The 25,948-nt window shown below is 40.9% G+C and overlaps 1 protein-coding gene across 2 annotated transcripts in view; it reads right to left on the reverse strand.

The window, feature by feature from the left end:
- The window catches only part of DPY19L3 (dpy-19 like C-mannosyltransferase 3), a 75,674-nt gene extending 50,363 nt beyond the window's left edge, over positions 1 to 25,311 (reverse strand). The window contains exons 1-5 of one of the 2 annotated variants that reach the window (XM_043435567.1): positions 25,133 to 25,311; positions 23,865 to 24,163; positions 23,211 to 23,352; positions 19,908 to 20,041; positions 440 to 530 (exon numbers count right to left, since the gene is read on the reverse strand). In XM_043435567.1, coding sequence (XP_043291502.1) covers positions 440 to 530; positions 19,908 to 20,041; positions 23,211 to 23,313 — 328 coding nt within the window. In that variant the 5' untranslated portion in view covers positions 23,314 to 23,352; positions 23,865 to 24,163; positions 25,133 to 25,311. The remainder of the gene's footprint in view (positions 1 to 439; positions 531 to 19,907; positions 20,042 to 23,210; positions 23,353 to 23,864; positions 24,164 to 25,132) is intronic. The other variant, XM_043435566.1, reaches the window with a different exon arrangement.
- Between the last annotated feature and the right edge of the window lie 637 nt (positions 25,312 to 25,948).

Below are 25,948 nucleotides of genomic sequence, written 5' to 3' on the forward strand. Positions count from 1 at the left end.
AATGGAGGAAAAAGGTAACTGCAAAATAAAGGAATGAATGGGGGCACTGGAGACAAAAAAGACAACTGTAATTCTCATTTGCATTGCCCAAGTGTCTCCTGTTTTCAGACAACACTCCTTTTCAATACAGAGACCTTTTCCAAAATGATCATGAGAAAGAAAACAACAACAGTAAAACCAAGAAACTGCAAACAGATAATTTGGGATGGAGTAGAGCTGAGATGCAGAGAGAGGAGAATTACATAAAATATTATATATAACTTCTTCCCGAGCAAAACATCTTCACAGATTGATTATGTTAAGGAAAAACATACAAGTACAAAGAAAAACTACACAAGCCCTACAAAACATTTAAAATGTATTAGTGCAGAAGTATATTTTGGCTGAAATATTGAAAAGAATGCAGCAGACCCTAAATAAAACTGTTAGTTGTGATTACCTTGCATGAGGGTAGGCGCCTGCAGCATCTGCTTGTAGTAGGAGTAATATAGTCCACATTCTGTTCTGAATGAGATTTCTCGCTCCACTTCCTGAAATAAAGTGAGGTTTATTGGGTTTACATGACCTAGTTTTGTTTAAACATCTACTGTCACTGGAGAAACAGGACACAGAACTAAAACTTAAAAAAAAACAACACCAAAACTTCGGACAAAATAGTCTTAAAAAATCTTGGCAAATAAAAACAATGGAAGGCTTGATACATACATGTGTATGTATAGCTGAGTCCCTTTGCTAGTTCTCCTGAAACGATCACAACACTGTCTGTTACTCAGCTATACCCCAATAGAAAACAATGGAAGGCTTGATACATAATATGTACATGTATGGCTGAGTCCCTTTGCTGTTCATCTGAAATTCACAACACTGTTAACCAGCTATACCCTAAAATAAAACAAACAGTTAAAAAAATATAAACTACAAGGACATACTGTATAAGACAGGGAATACAGCCTACATTTTGTAATAATTATAAATGGAATACAACCTTTAAAAATTGTGAATCACTATATTGTATATGTGTAACTTATGTAATACTGTATATCAACTATTAATATGCTTCAATAAACAAATAAGCAACAGAAGGCTAATAATTATTGAAGCTGGGTATATATTACAGGGGTTGATTTTACTATTCTATATTTGTGGCTGTTTAAAATTTTTTCTAACAAATCATTTTTAACAAAGGAGAAAACTAGTTCCATTTAAGTTAATATTCTAGAGTTAATGTTTTTTTATTTCATACAAATTAAAACCTTAAAAAAACAGCATTCTTATGTACTGTTGGAAACAAAATAGGGACAGTAGAAAAAAGTCTCTCAAATAAAAAGAACTACAATTGCATTAGACACTCGCCTAAAAGCTAATAGTATTATATAAGATTGATAATCTTTTTATTCTAAGAATATAAGTTATTCTTAGTAAAATAGGGCAGATCTTTTACATGTGAATTTTACTCTGATAAGTGTAGCCTTGGTGGAAAGATTTTCTTGTAGGAAAATGGATATAAGAAATATTAAACTGCTTTTATATAAATATTCAATTTTAGAAGAACTGAAAATCTAAAGTAGTAGCTATTAGTCAATTAGGTTGCAAGATGCTTTTATGAAGTTTAAGATTTAAATCAGTAATACAAAATATGCAGGCAATTGGTAACAAGCATGGGGAACTTTCTGGAATCATCCTATTAATATTCCTAGACCTTATATTTCATACATATATATATATAACAATATAAATGAACAAAAATTTTTATAACCTATGTTGTTATAGATTCTTAACACCAGTATTTAAAAAGACCAGATTCTGTAACACACTGTCTAAAATGTAATACCATCTATGTTTTTTCCTATACAGCAGATCCATATTCCAAAAATGCAGCTTTATTGGGGAAGAAAATCTTAACTTTCTAGTCGATAACTTCTTTTAGCACATCTTTGCTTTCTCCATCTCCCGTTATTTTTCAAATAATAATAAACATTTCGTTAAAAGAACCATTCATACTATTTATCTTCAGATCTGGAAATTACGCAATGTATTTCCTTTTGCCCTTAAGATACTTAAAGAAATATCTCTCCTACCTTTTAAAAAAGTACTATAAATCAATTCATGAATAGAGCACTGAAGAAATACTCAATTTTCAAAGAGTGTGTAAACATTCACTTAGTGATACTGAAACAAAAACTGTTATGTTTTATCATTATTAACTCTTCTTTTTTAAAAAGCCAGGAGATACAGGGTAGCAAACCTTCTTATATACTGAGTTGCCTTTCATAGAAAACAAATTTATCCTTGGGAAATCAAACATGAAATCAAACATTTCAGGCCCATGAGGTTCTGAAATGTAACTTCATGAGCACACTTGCTTTATAAAAAGGACAGAAAATGATACAGCTCTTCTAGCTTTTACATTTGCTACTGATTTCTGCCCGTCTCTTTTATACCTACAAAGTCTTATCTTAGCAGTCACATTAATCCATTCACCTTCAATCTTTAGGCAAAACCTGCTCCATTGCTTTTGATAACATATAACTAAATTCTATCCCTCGTTCCTGGAATGTTCAACCTCCTCCTTGATCAAGTAACCATAGAAGCTAGGAATTGACATTAAGCAAATATTAGCTTTTGTCCATACAAATTAAAAAAAACCAAACCACTAAGTATATTACATTCCTTTCCTTCTCTCCTACTGTCTTAAAGTGTTCAAAGTATGGCTGCCTTCAGTGGAATATTCTAACATCAAACTCACATGCCCAAACCAAACTGGAGAACCAAACCAGCCATTCACATGTAGGGGGCTCCAAATCTGATACACTTTAAGAAATAAAAGGAGACTGACTTCATAAAGATGAGGAAAAAGAAAACAAAAACAAAACAAAACAAAAAAACACTGCTCAAAGTACTAAAAGTAGAAAGCCACTTTTGTGCCCCATCCTCTCTCTCTCTAAAATACCCAGAATGTAAAGAACAGAGGGGATCCTGATTAGTAAAAATGCATTTCGACATGATTAATTGGAAATCTTGGCACCAGCTGTATAGAACCAAATGCTGTACTTTATTAGACAGCCACTTGCAAGTTTTACATCTGCTTCATGCTAGGAGAACATCTGCTTTACTCATTCAAACACTTTTCCAGTTTTTATACAGCAATTTTTACTTTGCCTGGTGGACAGTGCCAATGAAAATGTACACTAATAGCAGTTACCCTCTAAAGATTCTAAAATGAACAAATACAATGCTTCATATTTTAATTTGCACAAGTTCCACAGGGGAAGAAGCACTGTTGAAAGAATAAGAAAACATGGTCTCTGAAGATAATGACAGCAAAAAGGAGAAAGACAAAAGATTGCATTTTTAAGAAACTGTACAGCTAAAACCATGTAAGTAGTAGTTTATATGGTAATTTAACAGAAGTATTAAAAAGAAACAGGCATCAAGAAAAAAAAATGACATCTCACAATTAATGATACGCATACCCTGGCAACAAACAAAAGGTAACAAGCCCTTTCAGACAAATGACACCACATTTGCAAAGGAACCATATCATTAGCTTTTAAAAATCTCACGTAAATAACTTTTGTTTATAAAAATTGCCCCCCAAATAACTAGGCAACTGGTAGTGGAGAAGCCATTGAAAAACTAACATTAAAGATCACATTAACGTTAAAGATTACATTAAAGATAAATGTAACCGTTCAGAATTCAGTTAACAAATCATCTCACCAAGAAACAGTAGCTCACGATAAGACAGCTGTTCTTAAAGTTCTGTACAGGGAATCATGCCCTCAGCAAACATATTTATGGCACATGCATGGTTTATTGTCTGGTTAAATTCATGTCCATCTGTTAGAACGGGATGATGCTTGCCCCAGAGTTGATTAAAGCAGTGACATGTGACAGTTGCCAAGCCGTGTTTGTGAGTAGGTTAGACTAGCTGAAGTGACAGCGCTTCCACTGGGCTCAGTTGAAGCAATTATTATCCCTCGTTCTACCAGTTACCACTGTGCAAATTAACCCTACTAGGTCGAAAGACTCCTTGCTTTGCAGGAGTATTCAATGGGGAGATGTGCAAATTCTACCGTATCAAATAAGTAAGAAAAAATGTTAGCATAAGGTAAAAAGACTTTTAAAAAAGTGAGTGACTTTAGTACTTTTAGCCAAATGAGAATTACCTATTCTTATCACTGAACATTCATTTGCTGAGGAAATAAAAGGTGTTAAGAATTCAGTCCTTGACCCCAAGCAGTTTGAGTTTCAGTGAGAAAGAACAATGCATTTTTTAAAAAGGGAATAGGCAAGACTGGTATAAATAGAAAGGAATGACTATTCTTTGCCTATTCAACTAGCCTCCCAGGCGTCACAAGTGGTCCAGTGGCTAAGACTCCGAGCTCCCAGGTTGCAGGGGCCTGGGTTGGATCCGTGTCAGGAACTAGATCACACATGACACGACTAAGAGTGTGCATGCTGCAACTAAAAAAGAAAAAAAAGATCCTGCATGCCACAACAAAGACTGAAGATCCCGCGTGCTGTAACTGAGACCCTGTGCAGTTAAATAAATAAATAAAAATAAATATTAAAAAAAAAAAAACCCAAAACCTAGTCTGCCCACTGGGTTTGGTGCTTCTGATTGGTATCTTTTTAAACCAATTGATCCTCCCCAATCACTCATTCATTCATCCATCCATCCATTCATTTATTCATTCAACAAATACCTACTAACCACCAACAGTTTATAAGTAATCTTTTGCCGGGAGATTGAGCAGGGAACAGAAGAGGCACAAATCTCTGCCTTCATGGAATTTATAATCCAGAGCAGGAGGAGAAGAGAATAAATCAGTAAAACACAAAAGGCAAAGCAGAGAAGAGGGATAGGAAGGGAAGGGGGTGGGACTGTGATCCTGGAGGTGGGCAGTGAAGGTCTCACTGATGAAATGACGCTGACCAGAGGCTGGAAGAGGTGAGGCAGTGGGCCCCGTGGAGGGCTGAGGGGAGAGCTCAACTGTCAGAACAGCCCACAGGCACCCTGGAGAGATCACTGAGACGACAGGATGGTCTGAGCAGAAGGAACAAGGGAGCGCAGTCGTGTCAGAGACACTGAAGGGGCAGAAACAGAATCTGAGGTGTAAGGAGGGGCTGGGGGCTGCAGGCACACGGACCTGGGCTTGTGCCCTGAGCTAGAAGGTGGGTGTGTAGGGAGGTGTGAGGTAGGAGTTTGGTTTCAGGCATGCTGAGTTTGAGGGTGAAGGGTTTCGAGCAGAGACATACACTGCCAAACATCTGAAAGAATCTCACTGGCTGTTAGGCTCAGGATAGACTCCACAGGGAATCCAGGAAGGGAGCTGTTGAAGTAATCTTCGCAGACACAAAGGCGGAGGTTGTGAATGGTGAGCCGATTCTAGATACTATCAAAAGAAAACTGAGAGACTTCCCTGGCGGTCCAGTGGTTAAAACGCCATGCTTCCCAACCCAGATGTCCACAGGCAGACGAATGGATAAGGAAGCTGTGTGTGGGACATATACACGATGCAATATTACTCAGCTATAAAAAAGAATGCATTTGAGTCAGTTCTAATAAGATGGATGAAACTGGAGCCTACTATACAGAGTGAAGTAGGTCAGAAAGAGAAACATTAATACAGTATATTAACACGTACATATGGAATTTAGGAAGACGGTAACAACAACCCTATATGCAAGGCAGCAAGAGAGACACAGATGTAAAGAACAGACTTTTGGACTCTGTGGGAGAAGGTGAGGGTAGGATGATTTGAGAGAATTGCATTGAAACATGTATACCATATGTAAAATAGATGACCAGTGCAAGATTGATGCATGAGGCAGGGTACTCAAAGCCACTGCTCCGGGACAACCCAGAGGGATGGGGTGGGGAGGGAGGTTGGTGGTGGGGTTTCAAGACGAGGAGACACATGTGCACCCGTGGTTGATTCAAGCTGATGTATGGCAAAATCCACCATAGTATTGTAAAGAAATTATCTTCCAATCAAAATAACTAAATTAAAAAAAAAAAAGACTCTGTGCTTCCAATGCAGGGCAGGGTGGGTTCAATTCCTGGTGGGGACACTAAGATCCTGCATGCTGCACAGTGCAGCCAGAAAGAAAACTGATGGGATTTCCTAAAGGATTTGATTTGGCGTTTGAAAGAACTAGAATTCTCTAAGGACAGAAATTCTGAGCCACTGAAGGACAAAGTTGCTATTTACAGATTTGGTTTTAAGGAGAAACACCTGCAGCCAGGGAAGGTCAGGTGTTTTAAGTCAGTTAAGTCCGAAATGCCTATTGGACAAATGCAGGTGATCAAGTAGGTGGCTGAATATACAAGTCTGAGTTCAAGGGGATGTCTGAGCAGGGATGGACATCTGGGAGCTGGAAGCATAGAGACGGTGCGTGCTCAGTCATTTCAGTCATGCCCGACTCTTGGCAACACCGTGGGCTACAGCCCGCCAGGATCCTCTATCCCTGGAACTTCCCAGACAAGAATACTGGAGTAGGTTACCATTTTCTACCCCAGGGGATCTTTCCAACATAGGGATCCAACCTGTGTCTCCTGCACTGGCAGATTCTTGACCACTGAGCCACCTGGGAAGCCCATAGAGATGGTATTTAAAGCTACAGACAGACTGTTCTTAGCAGTTGAAGGTGGACAGAAAAACACAGGAGCTGATTCTTAGGGTTCTCTGCCAATTAAGAGGTCACTCGGGAGGCTGAGTAGCAGCCTGTAAAGGAGTCCAAGGAGCAGCTGGAGAGGCAGGAGGAAACCCGGGAGACTGTGTACTGGAGGCAAGAAAAAATGCTAATAGGTCAGGTAAGATGAGGACTGAGAAATGACCACTACAGTTAGTAAAGTAAGTGAAAGTCGCTCAGTCATGTCCGACTCTTTGCGACCCCATGGACTACACAGTCCATGGAATTCTCCAGGCCAGAATACCGGAGTGGGTAGCCTTTCCCTTCTCCAGGGGATCTTCCCAACTCAGGGACTGAATCCAGGTCTCCCACATTGCAGTCAGATTATTTACCAGCTGAGCCATGAGGGAAGCACACAGTTAAGTAACTTGGGGGATATCCATGACTTTAGCCAGACCTTTTTAAGCATATCATGGGTGAAGCCTGATTGGAATGGGTTTGAGAGAGAGAAGGGGAAGAGAGGAACACAGATGACCAGTCACCAAACTTTGGGGGTAATTTTGGTGTTAAGGTGAGCTGAAAAATGGGACAGTAAGTGCAAGAGGCGGGGAGGTAGAGTAGACTGTTCCTTCTAGGATGGGAAAAAGTGAGAGAGACAGAGAAGGAACTGCTAAAGCGATGTGGATCAGCAGGAGACGGGGGCAAGGGTATGGCACACACGGGCAGGAAGTCGGCGAGTATGTGTACAGGTCTGGGCAGTGTGGAGTGGAGGCAGGTGGGCCGTCTCTTCGGTTGGCTTCTCCTTTCTCAGTTGACAGAGTTCAGAACACGTTACCTCAAAATACGGCTCCTTGGCACACTGAACACTTTGAGCTGAAGGAAACGGACGGATGGCAGGTGCAGAATGGACTCTGACCTTTCGTTTCTCCCCAGAAGCCGTCATTAGGACTCTTGTGAGAGGTGGCTTCCCAGAGGAAAAGAACCTCTTATCTCTGAAGACGGATGGGGCTGAGAGGAATCTGAATGGACAGGCCTTGCTCAGTGTCCCCACTGTACTACCCTGGGCTCACACACTATCACATTCTCCCATTACCTTCGATTCTTCATCAAATCCAGTACAAAAATGCAAAGGTTTGAGGATTTCTTTGGGTCATTTCATTAAGAAGGTGTTTGTGTCTCGTAAAACTTGTATTAAAGAAACTTGTCTGCTTTCCTCTTGTTAATCTGTCTTTTGCCAGCTCAATTTGTGGGACTCCAGCCAGAGAGCCTAGGCGGGTACTAGGAAAAATAATTTCTTCCTTCCCTATATGGTGAAACAGGAAGCAATGTCCCTAGCTGACAGTGAAGACTGGAGGGGGTCTGGTGAAGAAGAGGAGGGAAGAAAAGGCTGCAACAGTCACACAGGAGAGCTGCGTTCTAGGACTGCCAGGCAATACTTTTTAAAAGGGCGTATGTGAAGTCTTCCTTCCCTATTAATTTCAGTTTTTGACAAATGTAAAAATAAAATTATCGTGGCTTCTGCATATTTAGTTTTGGCATTAGCGTATTTAATCCCTGGTACATTGTGAACTTTCTTATTGCTTGTAACCACTTTCTAGATTCTCTTGGGGCAAACAGGTATATAGTTGCATCATCTGCCAATAACTCTATCTCCTCTTTCAGTAAGGGGCAGAGCAGCACAGCGCAAGATGCCTCAGCTCCAGGACCACTGGACAAAGTTTGAATCCCAGCTCTTTCAAATATTAGTGGACGGCCTCAGGCGACTCATGTAACACTTCTGAACCTCATTTTTTCTTTTGTGAAAAAAAGAAAATAGAATCTACCAGGAGGAGATTTTAGGATTTAAGACTGTAACCTCTGTGTGATATGAGTGTGCTATATACATGTACGTATTTCCCCAGAAGCAATGGTTCAGTATTCTCTAACTCACAGTTCTCAATGACTTTATAGATCATAACTGGTGGAAATAAGAACTGACTGTAGCTATATTCTGATCCTCAGGTTCGGTGTGTAATTCTTGATTTATAACAATATCTTGGAAATTTTCTTTCTCTTTAGTGTTCTAGAATAGCTCAAATAGCAGTGGAATTTTTTAAGAGTTTGGCAGAATTCCTTCATAAAATCCACAGCATCTGGTATTTTGGGGGTGGGGGTTAGATAGGTGTTTTTCAAGTTTTCTCTATCATACGTACAGAAATAATTATGTTTACTGGGGCCATTTTGGTAATTTATATTCTAGAAAATCATCCATGTTACCCACTCATTTAATGTGCATAAAATCAAACAAAATATTATCATGTAGCTCTTTCTTATTTCATGGTCTTTATGGTTATTTCTCTGTGACCATATTTCATGATCTTTGTAATTTTTGGATATTTTCACTTCCTACCCCATCTTTATCTTTCTTCAGTTTTAGTTTTCACTCCCCAAATAACCATTCATTTATGAACTGTTTTCCTATTTTTGAGGTGACAATTTCTCTTATTAATACTTTTATCCTTCCTTCTGTTGTGAGACTTCATAAGTGGAATAATTCATTTATTTAATAATGAAAGTATTTACAGTTATAAACTTTCATCTGAATACTCTTTCATTAATTCTGAAACATAGTTTTCAATATTTTCTAGATTTCATTTGTGATTTCTACAAATTCAGCTTTAATTACCTGTGGTCAAAGATTATTTTTAAAATTCAAGGTACTGATTTTTCTTTTTAGTTAGTTATCTCCTATCTTTATTTAAATAAAGGGGATACTGTGACCTTTATGCCCAAAGTCAGGAACAAGCAAAGACTATGTGCTATCACACTGTGATTAGAGAATATCATCATATAATTTTTGTATTTTTGGACCGAGATTTTCATTATGGTTTAATTTATCAATGTTTTAGTGAATGTTCTGTGGAAACTGTGGAGATGAGTCTATGTTATCTTTAGATATTATAGATTAGATCTATCATATTCAATATTACATCTTTATATCCTTATTTTTTAAAATATTTATTTTGCTGTGCCAAGTCTTAAAGGCAGCATGTGGGATCTAGTTCCCTGACCAGGGATCAAACTCAGGCCCTCTAGCATGGACTCCTAGCTACTGGACCACCAGGGAGGTCCCTCCTTACTTATTTTTGTCCACATGTTTTTCTATGACTGGAAAGAATTAAAACTCAATACTAAGGTATTTCTATATTCTTCTTGCATCTCCAGTGGTTTTTGCTTTGTAAATATTTTGATTATTTGATACACAGATAGTCCTATTTATAGTTTGTGTGTTTATCACTGAAACACTGTCCTTCTTTGCCTCAGTTCAGTTCAGTCACTCAGTTGTGTCTGACTCTTTGTAACTCCATGGACTGCAGCACGCCAGGCTTCCCTGTCCATCACCAACTCCTGGAGCTTATTCAAACTCATGTCCATTGAGTTGGTGATGCTATCCAACCACCTCATCCTCTGTCGTCCCCTTCTCCTGCCTTCAATCTTACCCAGCATCAGGATCTTTTCCAATGGGTCAGTTCTTCCCATTAGGTGGCCAAAGAACTGGAGCTTCAGCTTCAGCATCAGTCCTTCCAATGAATAGTTAGGACTGATTTCCTTTAGGATGGACTGGTTGGATCTCCTTGCAGTCCAAGGAACTCTCAAGAGTCTTCTCCAACACCACAGTTCAAAAGCATCAATTCTTCGGTGTTCAGCTTTCTTTATGGTCCAACTCTCACATCCCACTTAAAGCTCAACATTCAGAAAACTAAGATCCTGGTATCCAGTCCCATCACTTCATGGCAAATAGATGGGGAAACAGTGGAAACAGTGGCAGACTTTATTTTTCTGGGCTCCAAAATCACTGTGGATGGTGATTGCAGCCATGAAATTAAAAGACGCTTACTCCTTGGAAGGAAAGTTATGACTAACCTAGACAGCGTATTAAAAAGCAGAGACATTACTTTGCCAACAAAGGTCCGTCTAGTCAAGGCTATTGTTTTTCTAGTAGTCATGTATGGATGTGAGAGTTGGACTATAAAGAAGCTGAGCACCAAAGAACTGATGCTTTTGAACTGTGGTGTTGGAGAAGACTCTTGAGAGTCTCCTTTGGACTGCAAGGAGATCCAACCAGTCCATCCTAAAGGAGATCAGTCCTGGGTGTTCATTGGAAGGACTGATGCTGAAGCTGAAACTCCAATACTTTGGCCACCTCATGCGAAGAGCTGACTCATTTGAAAAGACCCTGATGCTGGGAAAGATTGAGGGCAGGAGGAGAAGGGGATGACAGAGGATGAGATGGTTGGATGGCATCACCGACACAATGGACAAGGGTTTGGGTGAACTCCGGGAGTTGGTGATGGACAGGGAGGCCTGGTGTGCTGCAATTCATGGGGTCACAGAGTCGGACACGACTGAGCGACTGAACTGACTAGACGGACCTTTGTCGGCAAAGTAATACCTCTGCTTTTTAATATGCTGTCTAGGTTGGTCATAGCTTTTCTTCCAAGGAGCAAGTGTCTTTTAATTTCATGGCTGAAGTCACCGTCTGCAGTGATTTTGGAGCTCCCCAAAATTAAGTGTTTTACTGTTTCTATTGTTTCCCCATCTATTTGCCATGATGGGACCAGATGCCCTGATCTTCATTTTTTGAATGTTGAGTTTTAAGCCAGCCTTTTCACTTTCAATTTCATCAAGAAGCTCTTCAGTTCCTCTTCACTTTGTGCCATAAGGGTGGTGTCATCTGCATATGAGGTTATTGATATTTCTCCTGGCAAACTTGATTCCAGCTTGTGCTTCATCCAGTCTGGCATTTCTCATGATGTACTCTGCACATAGTTAAATAAGCAGGGTGACAATATATGGCCTTGATGTAGTCCTTTCCCAATTTGGAACCAGCCTGTTTTCCATGTCCGGTTGTAACTGTTGCTTCTTGACCTGGATACAGATTTCTCAGGAGGCAGGTAAGGAGGTCTGGTATTCCCATCTGTTGAAGAATTTTCTAGTTTGTTGTGATCTACTCAGTCAAAGGCTTTGGTGTAGTCAGTAAAGCATGTGTTTTTCTGGAACTCTCTTGTTTTTTCAATGATCCAACAGATGTTGGCAATTTGATCTCTGGTTCCTCTGCATTTTCTAAATCCAGTTTGTACATCTGGAAGTTCTTGGTTCACGTACTGTTGAGGCCTTGGTTGGAGAATTCTGAGCATTACTTTGCTAGTGTGTGAGATGAGTGCAATTGTGTGGTAGTTTGAACATTCTCTGGCATTGCCTTTCTTTGGGATTGGAATGATAACTGACCTTTTTCAGTCCTCTGGCCACTGCTGAATTTTCCAAATTTCCTGGCATATTGAGTGCAGCACTTTCACAGAATCATCTTTTAGGACTTGAAATAGCTCAGCTGGAATTCCATCACATCCACTAGCTTTGTTTGCAGTTTTGCTTCCTAAGGCCCACTTGACTTCACACTCCAGGATGTCTGGCTCAAGGTGAGTGACCACATCATCGGGATTATCTGGGTCATCAAGATCTTTTTTGTATGGTTCTTTTGTGTATTCTTGCCACCTTTTCTTAATATCTTCTGCTCCTGTTAGGTCCATATCATTTCTGTCTTTTATTGTGCCCATCTTTGTATGAAATCTTTCCTTGGGATCTCCAATTTTCTTGAAGAGATCTCTAGTCTTCCCCATTCTATTGTTTTCCTCTATTTCTTTGCATTGATCACTAAAGGCGGCTTTCTTATCACACCTTGCTATTCTTTGGAAATCTGCATTCAGATGGGCGTATCTTTCCTTCTCCTTTGCCTTTAGCTTCTCTTCTCAGCTATTTGTAAGCCCTCCTCAGACAACCATTTTGCCTTTTTGCATTTCTTTTTCTTTGGGATGATCTTGATCACTGCCTCCTGTACAATATCCATTGTTCTTCAAGCACTTTGTCTGTCAGATCTAACCCCTTGAATCTATTTGTCACTTCCACTGTATAATCAATTGTAAGGGATTTGATTTAGGTCATACCACACTGACCTTCTTTGCTTCACTTAATACAATTTTCTGTCTGAGATTTTCCTTCCCCCTTTTGCATTAATTAAGTCTTTATCCATACTTTTGGTTTAATCCAAGTAACTTTGTTCTGGGAGGATCTTATGCATAATATGATGTGATTTGGATTTTGCTTTATGATCCAGAATTTTTATTAGGTGAACCTAAAACCCACTGACACTTATTTAAACAAAAACATTTGGATATATTTTTGTTAATACATTTTGTGTCATGCTTTTTGCTGCTTTTTAGAACAAATCCTTCACTACATGATCTGTCTGCTTGTTTCTATGTGTGTGTGTGTGTGTGTGTGTGTGTGTGCGTGGTTGCATGTGTGTACATGTGTCTTTAACTTGGAAGGTTTATGTTTTTGTTCTAGGGGTTACCTTTCTTTATAACCTCAGAGGATAACTTCTTTACCTCTAATGGATAGTATCTACTGACTTCCTACAAGGAGTAATGACAATCTTATTATGAAATTCATATTTCTCCTCTGCCAACTTTATTTGATTATATTTTTCTTGGAATGTTCTTTTATATATACTGTGTGTCTATTTCTGGACATGAGTTTTAGTTGAGTTTTTGAATTCTAGCTATAAAAGATAAATTAGGATACCTCCACCATCTTTTACCTTCTCTTTCCAATTCCTCTTCTAACTTGTGCTATTATGTTATTACTACACTGTGGTGTGTTACTATTATATAATAATATTATTACATGTTATTACATTGTTCATGGGCTTCCTTGGTGGCTCAGCTGGTAAAGAATCCACCTGCAGTGCGGTAGACCTGGGTTCAATCCCTTGGCTGGGAAGATCCCCTGGAGACGGAAATGGCTACGCACTCCAGTATTCCGGTCTGGAGAAATCCATGGATTGTATAGTTCACGGGGTCACAGAGTCGGACATGACTGAGCGATTTTCAATTCATTCACATATGTTTTGTTCTGTAACTATTTATTCTTAGTCCTGGAGTTAACTAAATCTGAACTTCACTGACAAGTTTTCTACCACTGTTTTGCCTTTTATCTCTTGACAGGATAAAGTTTTTCCTCTATCCACTTCTCCAAGCGTTGTTAAAAACACATGTTTCTCAGAGTCAAAAAAATCTGTATGGTGCTTTATATATGATGGAGTAATTGGGTTAAAACATGTAAATCACTTTCCTAGACATCATTCGTGGTCTTGGAGCACTAGATGTTACTATGGAAAACTTGGAAGCCAGGTTGATCTTTGTCGCCTATTATACGGAACTTGATCTTTTTGTCTGGATGATCAAAAGTTGTTCACTGCTCAAGTACAGCAATTTCATAACTACAACTTGCTAATGACTTTTCTAGGCCAAATCTTACTGGGACCCACTGTGCCTGTTCCAATTTGTAGATTCAAGTCTTCTTTTATTTTTGGAAAGTTTTCTTGAATTACATTTAAACTTTTTTTCTTTTCCTGTTTCACGGTTTTGGTTCCTTTGGGACACAAATTATGCAGTCTTGCTGCTGTTTTTCTCAGCTGTCACTTCTCTTTAATATTTTAACTTTACTAATTTTATTTTGTTTAATCAGTCCTGTCCAACATTTCTCTTTCTGTGCTTTCTGCAGGTTCTGGCCTCCTACAGTCATGATTTCTATCTATTATATCTTTAAATATTCTATTTATTGACTAAGATCTGTCAGCTCAAGTTTCATTTCCTTTTGTCATCTTCCTACTTCTCTTTAAAGATGTATATTCCTTGCTATATTCCTACTCTGAATTCACCTTCTACAGTGGCAAACACTGTATTATGTTTGCTTTTCCTTGTGACATGACTGGCTAGAATCTTCTTGTCTCTGCTGTAAAAGTTTTCTGGTGACTATTCTTCATATATCATTTGTTCTTGTTTTTCTCTTCCCTTTTTTCTTGCAGTATCATTGTACAGATCCTGTACTAGCTCCTTTTTGAGTATTAACTCATTTCTGAATATGGCAAGTTCTTACCCAATCAGCTACACGTTGGAAGTTCATGCAGGGGAGAGGCCTGGGCCATAACTTAGGCCTGCAAGAATTTTTCTGGTGCTTCAGAGTGGATTACACAGTGAAGTTTTAGTCTTTTCCTCATTTTAGTCAACAGAGATTGGCAGCTTTGGGGCTGTTGAAAATGCAAGTTTTCTTTCTTTACCCTGGTCTTCTTGACTTTTACAAAAATGGCATGTTTCTGTGATGCCTTTCAGCCTGTCTGTCTAGTTTCTCTTTCACATCAGAGTATCTCTAAGAAAGCTTCTGCCATTGCTCCTTACATCCAGTCCCATTAGCCACCACACCCCCCAACCCAGGATATGCCAGTGACTTTGGAGGACTAAACTTTGGCAGGTTTTTCCAAAATCTGCAGCTTTGAGATTCCTCTCTCACCATCTTTCTACACTCTTAGGGGTTTCACTAGATTTGGCAGCCCTTCCTCGTATACTGTAATTCCAGATTACAGGACTCTTTAGTTTCATCAAAGAAGGAATTTGACTATTTTTCATTTCTCTCAATTGCTCTGAAGTAATTCTAAAAAAAAGTAAGAGAACTGACATCTTTATTCTGCCACTTTAAAATGAGAAGTAAGCAATTTTAGGGGTCTAACCACAGAGTCAGAAACAATCTACCCCAAATTGGGGAGCAAGGAAACAGTGAAATGACCAAGGGTATAAAAATGTCAAAAAGATTAAATTATATAGCTATCATTATTTACATAATAATTGTTTGTGAAAATATGTAATTATATATTGAAAAGCATATGATGATTATAAAAACTACCTATATTGAAGTCATAGATAAGTAAAATACATATACACATACAGGATGAAGAAGAATGGAAGGGAAAATGAAAACTGTCTTCTGTTAAAGGCAATGAATACCGAGCAATGTTTTTCACTGAAAAAGTATTTGTTGTTATCACAGTATAGTTTGTGCAATTAAAAAAAATACATGTTCAAAAAACAAAAACCAACAAGACCACACAGATATTTACTTTAGTACCTACTACACACAAATAATTAAAAACACAATTAACAGCTTCCCACTTGCCATTGCTAACCATGCCCTGACCTTGAAGGCAAGCTCCGAAGGCTGCACCCTTCGGCTCTAGCTCCAACCAGACTCTTTGCAGCAGCCAGTGGTCCCCTGGCTACACCACTGCCTCACCCCTAGAGGCTGGCCCTGCTCCAAAAGAGCACTGTCTACTCAGCGCTGATGGTGTGCGGGTCACTGCGAGGGGAGCACAGCAAGTAGGAGTGTGGGCTTTAAATTCTCTTAGTTTGTTTTGTTTATAATACAGAGCAGAAGAAAAAAAACAAAAACGGTTGCATTTAAAGGACAAGTTAGAGTTAAAATAGCTTGGGCTTTGGAAACAGCCAGATTAAATAAAATATGTATAAAATGCACCTAAAACAGGGTCAAGCACATAGCAGACATTCAGTTAAGGTTATTTGAAAAAAGCTCTTATACTCTGAAAATGACTTTTTAATTAAAAAAATATGGTAGGAAAGGATACTACATACACATTTTCTAGGACCATTTAAACCAACATTTTCTCCTTTTCAGCCCTCCAGTTTCTGTTCCAGAGTTTCCCACATATTAAATACTAACATTGCTATGACCATTTAAAAAAATTACTTTGAATGCATAAACTGAATGTGTGATTAGTCTATTTTATTAACAACATCTGTACTCTCTGAATAATTACAACTAATTCAAGGTGTTCAAAAGATCAAAGTATTTTCATAAAAAAGTAGCCTAGTAATTTTGATAAGTTATAACTCACAAATAAAAAAGAGGAAAACAGATTTACATGTCTCAAATATTTCCATAATCCTCCAAGATGAAAGTGATGAAAAGGAATAAATCTAGGTATAAACTCTGAAAATGAGCTTCTCCTTTGGCTAAGTAAATCACTGATCAGTAATGGCTAGAATTGTCATTGGTTTATTCACAGAAAATGTATACATATTTGAAAATTAAAGTTCAATTTAAGTAAAATTTAAAATTTAGTTCCTCTGTTGCACTAGCCACATTTCCAGTGTCCAATCGCTACACCTGGCTGCCAGCTACTGTACTGGGCAGTGCAGGTTTAGATCATTTCCTTCAGTGCGGGGTTCTGGAGATCACTGGGTTTAGAGGATTCAAAGATGAAAAATAAACCAAAGCCTGTAATCTGGTTTGAGAGATGATTACATTATCTGAGGACTCCTCTTGTGACATAGGGGGGAAAAGAGAGAGAGGTTGAATAGAGAGAGAGGAAAAAAAAAAAGCATCCAGACTCTGGCTCAGTTTTAAGCTTGAGGGGCTGGGGGTGTTGGTGATGGTGAGGGAGAAACCTGTGGGAGGATGGGCCTCTTTCACGGCTTCTCCCAGATGCCATCTGAGGCACAGCCAGAATCCAGCGTAGGGTCTCTTTCTTTTCTCACTCTACATACTCCCCAAACAATCTTGCCCACACAGCCACAAGCTGGAAACAGGAAAGTGTCTGTTTCCAACACAGATGGAATTCTTGCCTCAGGTCCATACCCAGCTTCCTTTACTCTAGGTCTTTACTTGGATTGTTTTGAAAGTGACTCACAATGTATCCAAACTCGAACTTGTCATTCCTTGCCTTACTGACTCCTACATGATAAAGAACTTGGTTGCCCTCTGTCCCCGTTCCTGGGGGCAGCCAATGAACCCTTGAACTTCCCTGGGACAAGAGTATCTTTGTTATTCACGGTGGGCTCCTTGGCCCACATCTGATAGCTTGTGTTAACAAGTGATTCACGGGGGACCCCTAGACAGTTTTCGCTAAGGAGATGATTCACGATGGGAGTTGGTCAAGCCAGAAAGTCCAGCCATATCATCAGAGGGTTGGGGCACTGAGCCAGCAGATATCAGACCAACATCTGGGGAGTGAAGAGGGGCTGGAGTTTGAGGTCGACTTTGTGGTCAATTATTTAATTAATAATGCATACATAATGAAACCTCAGTAAAAACTCTCAACACCAGAGCTCAGGTAAGTTTTGCCGGCTGGCAATACTCTACACCTTGCTGCACGCTAACATGACAGTCCGGAGAAGGCAGTGGCGCCCCACCCCAGGACTCTTGCCTGGAAAATCCCATGGACGGAGGAGCCTGGTAGGCTGCAGTCCGTGGGGTCGCGAAGAGTCGGACACGACTGAGCAACTTCACTTTCACGCATTGGAGAAGGAAATGGCAACCCACTCCAGTGTTCTCGCCTGGAGAATCCCAGGGACGGGGGGGGGCCTGGTGGGCTGCCGTCTACGGGGTCGCACAGAGTCAGACACGACTGAAGTGACTTAGCAGCAGCAGTGGCAACGTGACAGTCATGTCCTGACTCTGGGAGATGGGACAATGGAGACCCTGAGTGTGGGGTTCTCCCAGGCCAGCCGGATGTGCCTCTCCCTTGGGTTGGTTCTGATGCGTATCCTAGTTCTACAATAAAGTTGTAATGATAAGTACAGAGCTTCCCTGAGTTCTGTGTCATTCGAGTCAATGTATGGCCTGTTGGTCAGAAGTGAGAGTAGCTGGGGGACCCCCAAAGTTGTGACTGGTGTCTGAAGTGAGGGGCTGTTTTGGGGAGGACTGTGCCATCAGCCTTGAAGAGTGGCTTAACTCCAGGTAGCTGGCCAGATGTTACTGTCCCCTCCAGACCTTCTCTCTCATGGGGCTCATGATCACAGTGAATGAAGATCCACCCATCTATCCTTCTGCTAATAGGGGAAAGGTCATCACTGATGATTCTTCCTCCTCAATCGTCCTCCACACAAACGATCAATCATGACATCCTTCTGACTCTGTCTCTGTCCATTTCTCTCCAATTCCTGCCCAGCCTACAAAGCCCTACATGACCTGGCCTTCTCCTCAGGGTTCTTGATGAGGGGGTATATTAGTAAGGTCACTTATCAGGTTTAAATTAAAGAACCTAAACTTACATTTTAAAATTACATCATCTCTTTCACCTGGTACCTTGCTATACCGCTCCTAGTATTTAATTTTGGCTTTATGCCCACAAAGGGGAAATTCCCTGCATTTATTCAAAACACTTGTGTTAAATAAGTTTTAAATTTCTTATCTCCAGGGAATCTATTTACAGGTACTCCATTTTAAAAAGAGAAAGGTGGGTAAAATTTTTCTTGACAAGAAAAACTACCAAGCATCATTGAAGGATAAGAATTATTATTCTTTGGTACCATGATCATTTGTAAAAAGATATATACATAGATACTTGCTATACCTATAAAGTAATGTGACAGGTTTAAAAAAATAAACATACTAGACATTATTCATAAAAATAAAACTTGTCATTCAAAGTAGTCTCCTTTGAAGACTCATTCCAATAACAGAACTGAAGCTCCAAATATTCTGCAAAACACTGGACAGTCTTTATATTCTGCATAGATGCTTTTGAATATTCTCACAGACAATAAACTTTGCTTGTGAAAGTCAATTTTACCTTCATAACCAACTAGTCATTAGAAGTCATGGTGGGAAATAAGGTCAAAGATCATGACATTTTTGGATGAAAAGCAAGTTATATTTGGATGAAAAACACTGGCAACGTGTAAGTTTCCTTTTAAGTGATATACTTGCTCTGAACCAAAGCCAAATTGAAGGATGTACAGAAATGTTTAGAGAGAGACAAAGACAACAAGAAAACTGGTGTTTAAAGAATCACAGACCCTCCTGAAAAATCTGATGACATTTATAGCTTCCCGCAACCTTTTGCATGTACTTTTAGAAAGGTATACCACATCAAGGTCATCTATGGAGCCAGATTCAAACTCTTTGGTTTAGAACAGTTGCTTTGGCTTTCTTTCTCTACCCCCCCCCCCCCTTTTTTTTTACTATACCCAACAGAAATAAATTATATTGTAACCTGTTTTGTATATACATATACATAGTTAAAATAAAAGTTTCACAAATAATTACCAACCTTACTATGTGACCATATTCTCTTGTATCTGATTTCATTAAGAAAAGTGTTACTCATGACCTACTACACCAATTTCACAATCTACAGTTGAAAAATACTGGTTTAGAGTAACTGATACGTAACTGGAATAAGCTAATGAAAATGGGAAAACTCATTTGACTATACAACTTCTGATGTTATTTTAAATTAACAAAAATCATTTTACTCTGCATCCAAGCACAAGAGCCTGAATTCTTTATGGCAAAATGAAACTATCTTGGTCATACATCTAAATGGCTAACTAACTACTGGAGACATTGATGGGTAAATCATACAATGTTCATACCTTAATATTAGAAAACCACAAATCATTCTCATGTAAAGTGGCCAAGTAGACAGACGTAAGAAGCCCAATGCATAGGGCAACAGTTCCGCCAATTGTAAATGACAGAATCTTCCATAATCTTCTATTGGTACAACCTTATAGAAAAAATAAAACAGATGAACAACCAAATCAGTAAAGGATTTAGCAGTTAATAGTTCTATTTCAGACTGTCAAGCCTGCTAAGTTCCAGCTGCCTGTCATTAGAGTTTTCCCTGTCCCCAGCAGACAGTTAGGGGCTCCTTTCTGTGTTTCCACAGATCTTTCTTTCTATACTTTTATTATAGCTTTTCCCACCACTGTATCTAACTGTTCATTTGTCCATTTTGCCAACAGGAATGTGAACTTTGTGAAGACAAGCACACTATCTTATTCACCTTAAAACCTAGGACCCATGTTTGACTTAGTTTAGCTACTAAGTTTCTTAAATGGAAGAATAAATGTGTTATAGTTAAAATATAAACAGTCTTTTAGACGATCTACTTAAAATATATGGTTTATTCATTAAAAGCTACCCCAAAATTTGATTAAAATTTTAAAATCCATAGAAAAAAATCCATCATTCTAAAGTTAAAGGGCGTATAAACGAGGAAACATATTTTTATAGTACATATAAGAAAGGTTAAGTATTCTTAATATAGTATTCAGCTCAGTTCAGTCAATGTAGTATACTTTCAAGGTAATAGAACAATGAATATTCCAGTAGGAAATTGATTAAGGATGTGAATAGGCAATGCACAAAAGAAAAAATTGGCCAATAAAATTAATAGAAAAAAAAAGTATTAAAGAAATGGAAATCAAAACAAAGAGCTATAACTTTACAATACTGGCTAATTTGACAGCTTAAAAATGTTTAGTATTCTGCTTTGGTATGTACACACACACAAAAAAAAGACATTTTAAAAACAATGCTGGTGTTAGAATAAATTGATACCGTTCTGCAATGCAACATGGCAATAGGCAATAAAAGCCACTGACATGCGTACCCTATTTGACCAATAATTCTAAATCTAGGCATACACCCTAAATAAACAGTTTTAAACAAAACATTTGGCCACAAGGATATTTATCGCAGTTCAGCTTGCATAGGTAAAAGGTTAAAAGTCATCTAAATATTAAATAAGAAATTAAAGAAATTATGCTATAGTTACACAGTGACTACACACTGATGAAATTTTAAAAATACACTGACTGATGTATGTTCATATATATCATAATAAGAAAAAGACAGCAAGTTACACAACAGCATGTAGGATCTCAATTTTGCAAAACCACATCTGAATGCTTGTAGGTATATATGTAGAGGAAACAACATGCAGATTGCGAGATAATCAAAGGGCCATAAGTGGCAATCTCAGGATGAGTGGGTTTCAGGGAATATCTGTTCCTTCCTTTTTGCTTTTGTTTTTTTCTGACATAAATACTGCTTTGGTAGAATTAACAATTCTCAAAGCTATGTTTTAATTTAATGTTAGGGAAACTAAAATGGAGGAAATCTTGTTCAGGCTTCAGAAGCAGGAGAGCAGGTCTCTGACCTGCTTCTGACCTTCCTGGCCACTGCCTGGATTCTGTGCCTGCCTGCAAGTACAGAAGGTCAGGTGGCACTTTAGATAAGAACGGAAGTGCGTCCTGAAATTTTTGGGGCCCTGGAGGTCTGGCCAGTCCCCCAGGGTCTAAGAAGTCTTGTGACTCACAAGGTGAAACAAACAGCATTATAAAAGTTAAAGAAAAACCAGAGCTGCATTTTTGTGTGCAAACTGATGATGATATCAGTTTGTGGCCTGGGATTATAAATGAAAGTGAAAAGTCAAAGTGAAAGTGAAAGTCGCTCAGTTGTGTCCGACTCTTTGTGACCCTAAGGACTGTATAATCCATGGAATTCTCCAGGCCAGAACATTGGAATGGGTAGCCTTTCCCTTCTCCAGGGGATCTTCCCAACCCAGGGATGAACCCAGGACTCCATCATTGCAGGTAGATTCTTTACCAGCTGAGCCACCAGGGAAGGCCAAGAATACTGGAGTGGATAGCCTATCCCTTCTCCAGGGGATCTTCCCAACTCAGGAATCAAACCGGGGTCTCCTGCATTGCAGGCGGATTCTCTGCCAACTGAGCTATGAGGAAAGCCCCGGAATTATAAGTGGGAGTCCTCCAAACTGCAATCTCAAATCTTGCCTGTTGGGTGGACACACCACCCAGGATCCTTCCCCAACTGAGAGTCCAGATTTGCTATTAAGGAGGGACTGCCCAGCACTGTTTAAGTCTGGATGCTGGTCAGCCCAATTTGGTGATGTAGGTGCTGTTACTTTTCTCTATTGTTTCCATTTATCTTCTTTTAATGATTGTATATTGAAATTAAGTCAAATAATCCTCTATTAAATGCTGAAATTGTTTATTGTGTGTGACAAGTGTTTTCTTTTGTTGATGAATCCTTCTAACCTAAAATGAAAGTAAAACTTTTGGCAAAAATTTAAAAGGACAAACTTGAACTTGTATTTTGTATAAGATCTTCAGAGAGTACTCTGCATTATCTCAACTTGCTAACAGCCGAGTGGCATGACTGCTCAACACAGATTGTTTACTTTATAAAACTGCTCCCCCAAATTACTTTACTAGCTCTAGCTGCAGTCGACATAAACTCAGTCATATCCAAAATGGCTAACAGACATGGACTTTTTCATGACTACTTTTAAAAATCCTGACATGCTTAGTCTAAGAAAGCAACTCAGGAAGCAAAAGGTTGGCAATTAATGCTATTTGATGCATGGCTTAGCAGAAGTCTTCAACATTGTATAAACAATTTACCAAATTCTGACCACTTCCCTCCCCACCCCCCAAAAAGGCAAAGAAAAAATATTCAGGAATTTGACTGAAAATAAAAAAATGTTTTGATTCAACTTTCAATACTTTAAAGAATTGAGAAACTCACCCAAGGTAAGGCTGTCTACTGTGAGCAGCATACACAAACCAGAAAAATAGGAACTAGACTAAAATCTAAACAGTGGGGAAAAGTATTACCCTGAAAGTCAAAAGATCAGGTTGGCATAATCATACTGAACAGACACCTGAGAAGCAAAGAATTCTAAGCTTAACTGTAAAATGAATATTATCAGATTGCAATCAAATCATCTGTAGAAGCCTCAGGGTAGTAGAACAAGTTTCTTCAACTATTAGGTGTCTCCAAATTTTGTTCCTGTTGGAGAGTGATTACTTCAATATGCAGACAAAAAAAAAAAAATCCAAAATGCTGCTTTAATTTAAATCACATACTAGATGGCAATTTATCTTCCAACTTCACATTTTCTTCTTGTGCCGTGTAATCCTCAGAAACTTCTGCGGTTTGTATTCCTTTTCTTTGCCTGATGGATATCATGGTGTCAAAGACTCACATGCATTGTTCTTCCAACCACTCCTACAAACAACACAGAAGTAAGGCACCAGCCATGTGTGAGTACCCTCTCTAGCAAATACACCCTAGTGCTCATCTGTGTTTTAGAGACTTTACCTGAGACATTTTCCCATGCTTACCATGCCCTCCCATTTTCCCATCCAAACCTTAACTAGCATTCAAAGCTACTCTCAAGACACAACACAAATATTTCTTTAACACAACCACATTTATAAAGCGCCTGTTCTATGGCAGGCACTGCCAAGAGTTAGGAATATAGGTGAGCATCACAGACAAACCCCTGCCCTTCTTCCAGGAAGCCTTCTTTTCCTGGGATGCACCAACCCCTACTGATCCTTCCCCTTCCAGAGTTACAGCAGTCATTATGCAATTTGTCACATAATTAGGTAGATTCCTATCATTTTCTATAGTACCATACCATGGAAATGGTACTAAGTAAAATCTGTTGATTGTTGATAGCCTGATTTTGAAGAACTGAAATACTGTTTTGTCTCAGGTATCTGGATTTTGGATACCTGTGTTCCTTCAAACAATCCACTCTGGAAGCTTTAGGAGTATGTCTGGGCGGTGATGGCAGCGGGGGTGTGCCAATCAGGGCAGCTGCTCCGCCAGGGAGGAACAGTGGGAGTGTCAGCAGGGAGCAGGAGCCTGGTTTGGAAGCAGCAAGTGGGAGGCGGGGGAGGGCTGGCAGTGAGTAAGCTGGCTACCGTCCCCCAGAACATCTTGCGTCACTCCTCCGACGAATGAACAGCCTTAACTAATTATCAACTATGACCGGCCGCCGGACGTGATTGTTGGGGCAGTTTATTAATTCCTAAAAGTAAACAAGTTGCTCTATTGAAAAGAACACAATCATCCAACATTATGCAATACATTCATTCATTCATTGAAACAAGCAAAAAAACCTGAGAGGCAAAACAGACTTCGGGGCAAACACGGAAAATGGAGAATCTGGAGCAACGAGACAGAAAAGAAGTGTCGGCAAAGTCGTACCTCCAGAGATGAGCTTATCCCCAAGTTACCTCATCCTAGAGTCATGCTCAGAAAGAGGCTCCGAGCGGAGTTGTAAAAAAATCCCACAACTGATACACTGTAACATGTTAGGACATACGGCAACACACATTTAAGTGTCAACTATGTGATAATTGCATGAACCCATGGTACAAAAGTTTCCCCACCAAATTACAAGCTACGCTATCTTAATGTTTGAAAAGGGAAATGACAGCGTTGCTTTTTTCCTCCATTGCTTAGGAGGACCAGCGCGTACTGGGCATCCGGGGCGCTGCAAGGCACGTTGTTCAGCTCACCTCCGCACCCCAACCCTACGGCACCGGCGGTCCCCGCCGGCCGCCGAGGGGCCGGAGAAGTTCAGTAACTCGCCCGGACTCACCCAGAAGTGGCTTGGCCGCCGAGGCCGGAGACCACTCGGGCCCTCCCTCCGCCCGCGTGGCCAAAGCGAGAAGTCGCCCTAGAAGGCGCCCCGCCCTCGGCAAACTTGCTCTCTCCAGAGTGGCTGCCCCCGGCCCCGCACGTCGGGTGGACAGGGGGCGACCCGTCCCAAATCGGGTGCCCCAAGACGCCACGAGGGGTGGGGCCGCGCCCCCATACTGCGCGACGGAGCGGGGCGGCCAGTGGGCTTTCGCTCTTTGCTGCTGATCCGGCCGAACACCACCAGGCAAAGGCGCAGCGCCACCCACCCGCCCGCCGGACAGTCCCGAACCGCCGAAGCCTGGCGCCCAAGCGTCCGTTCGCGCTGCCCACGGCCCGACACGCAACCACAAACCTGCAGCTTCAGTCGTCCTCGCGCGCGGCTCGGGACCAGGAAGGAAGGCTGCGGGCCGGCCGGGGGCGCCGAGGGTCGCGGGTGCGGGGCCTCACCAGGCCTGCAACGCGCCGGGGGTACGGCCTGGACCCCGCAGCCGCGGAGCCTTGTGCAGCACCCTGGAAATGGGGGGCTGGGGGGCGTCTGCCGCCCCGGGGAGGGGGCGCGCCGGGGAGGCCGGGCCACTGCGGCCGCGCCCATAGGTCCCGGGAGCCGTCCGTCAGCGCGGGCCACCGCCCCCTCCGGGGACGCCCCGCCCCGTCTCGTGCGGCTCCGGCCGGAAGGAAGCAGCGCACTTCCGGTCTCCAGAACGTCCCAGCCTGGGGGTGCAGCTACCTCCAGGGCACCCGGGACCTCGGGAAGGGGACTGGACTTGTGCTGCAGACCACAGGGCCGGAGGCCACCTTCGGCCACGCAGACGCCCGCCAACCCCGGACCAGAGCGAGGGGTGGGGCTTGGGCAAAGAGGGCCGAGCTGCGAGGAAGGGTGGCCTCAGGTCGGACCGCGGAGCCGTGGCACCTCTTCGTCCCCCAGGGGGAAGGTGGGCGGGCAGCAGGAAACTGTTCTTTTCGCCGGCGCCCTCTTGTCACCTTTGCTGGTCGATCCGGAGGGGCCGGTAAGGGTCCGACGAACGGAAGTACTCCGACCACTCGGACTTCTCCCAGCTTCCTGGGTGGCAGGGCCTGGCGCGCCCCTTCCCCGGTCTTGGCAAACTCCCCAGGCCCCAGCTGTCGCTGATCTGTGCTTGGAAGTCTTTTACCGACTGCCAGTGAGAGT

Source organism: Cervus canadensis, chromosome 18, assembly GCF_019320065.1.
Source record: "Cervus canadensis isolate Bull #8, Minnesota chromosome 18, ASM1932006v1, whole genome shotgun sequence".
Taxonomy (NCBI): domain Eukaryota; kingdom Metazoa; phylum Chordata; class Mammalia; order Artiodactyla; family Cervidae; genus Cervus; species Cervus canadensis.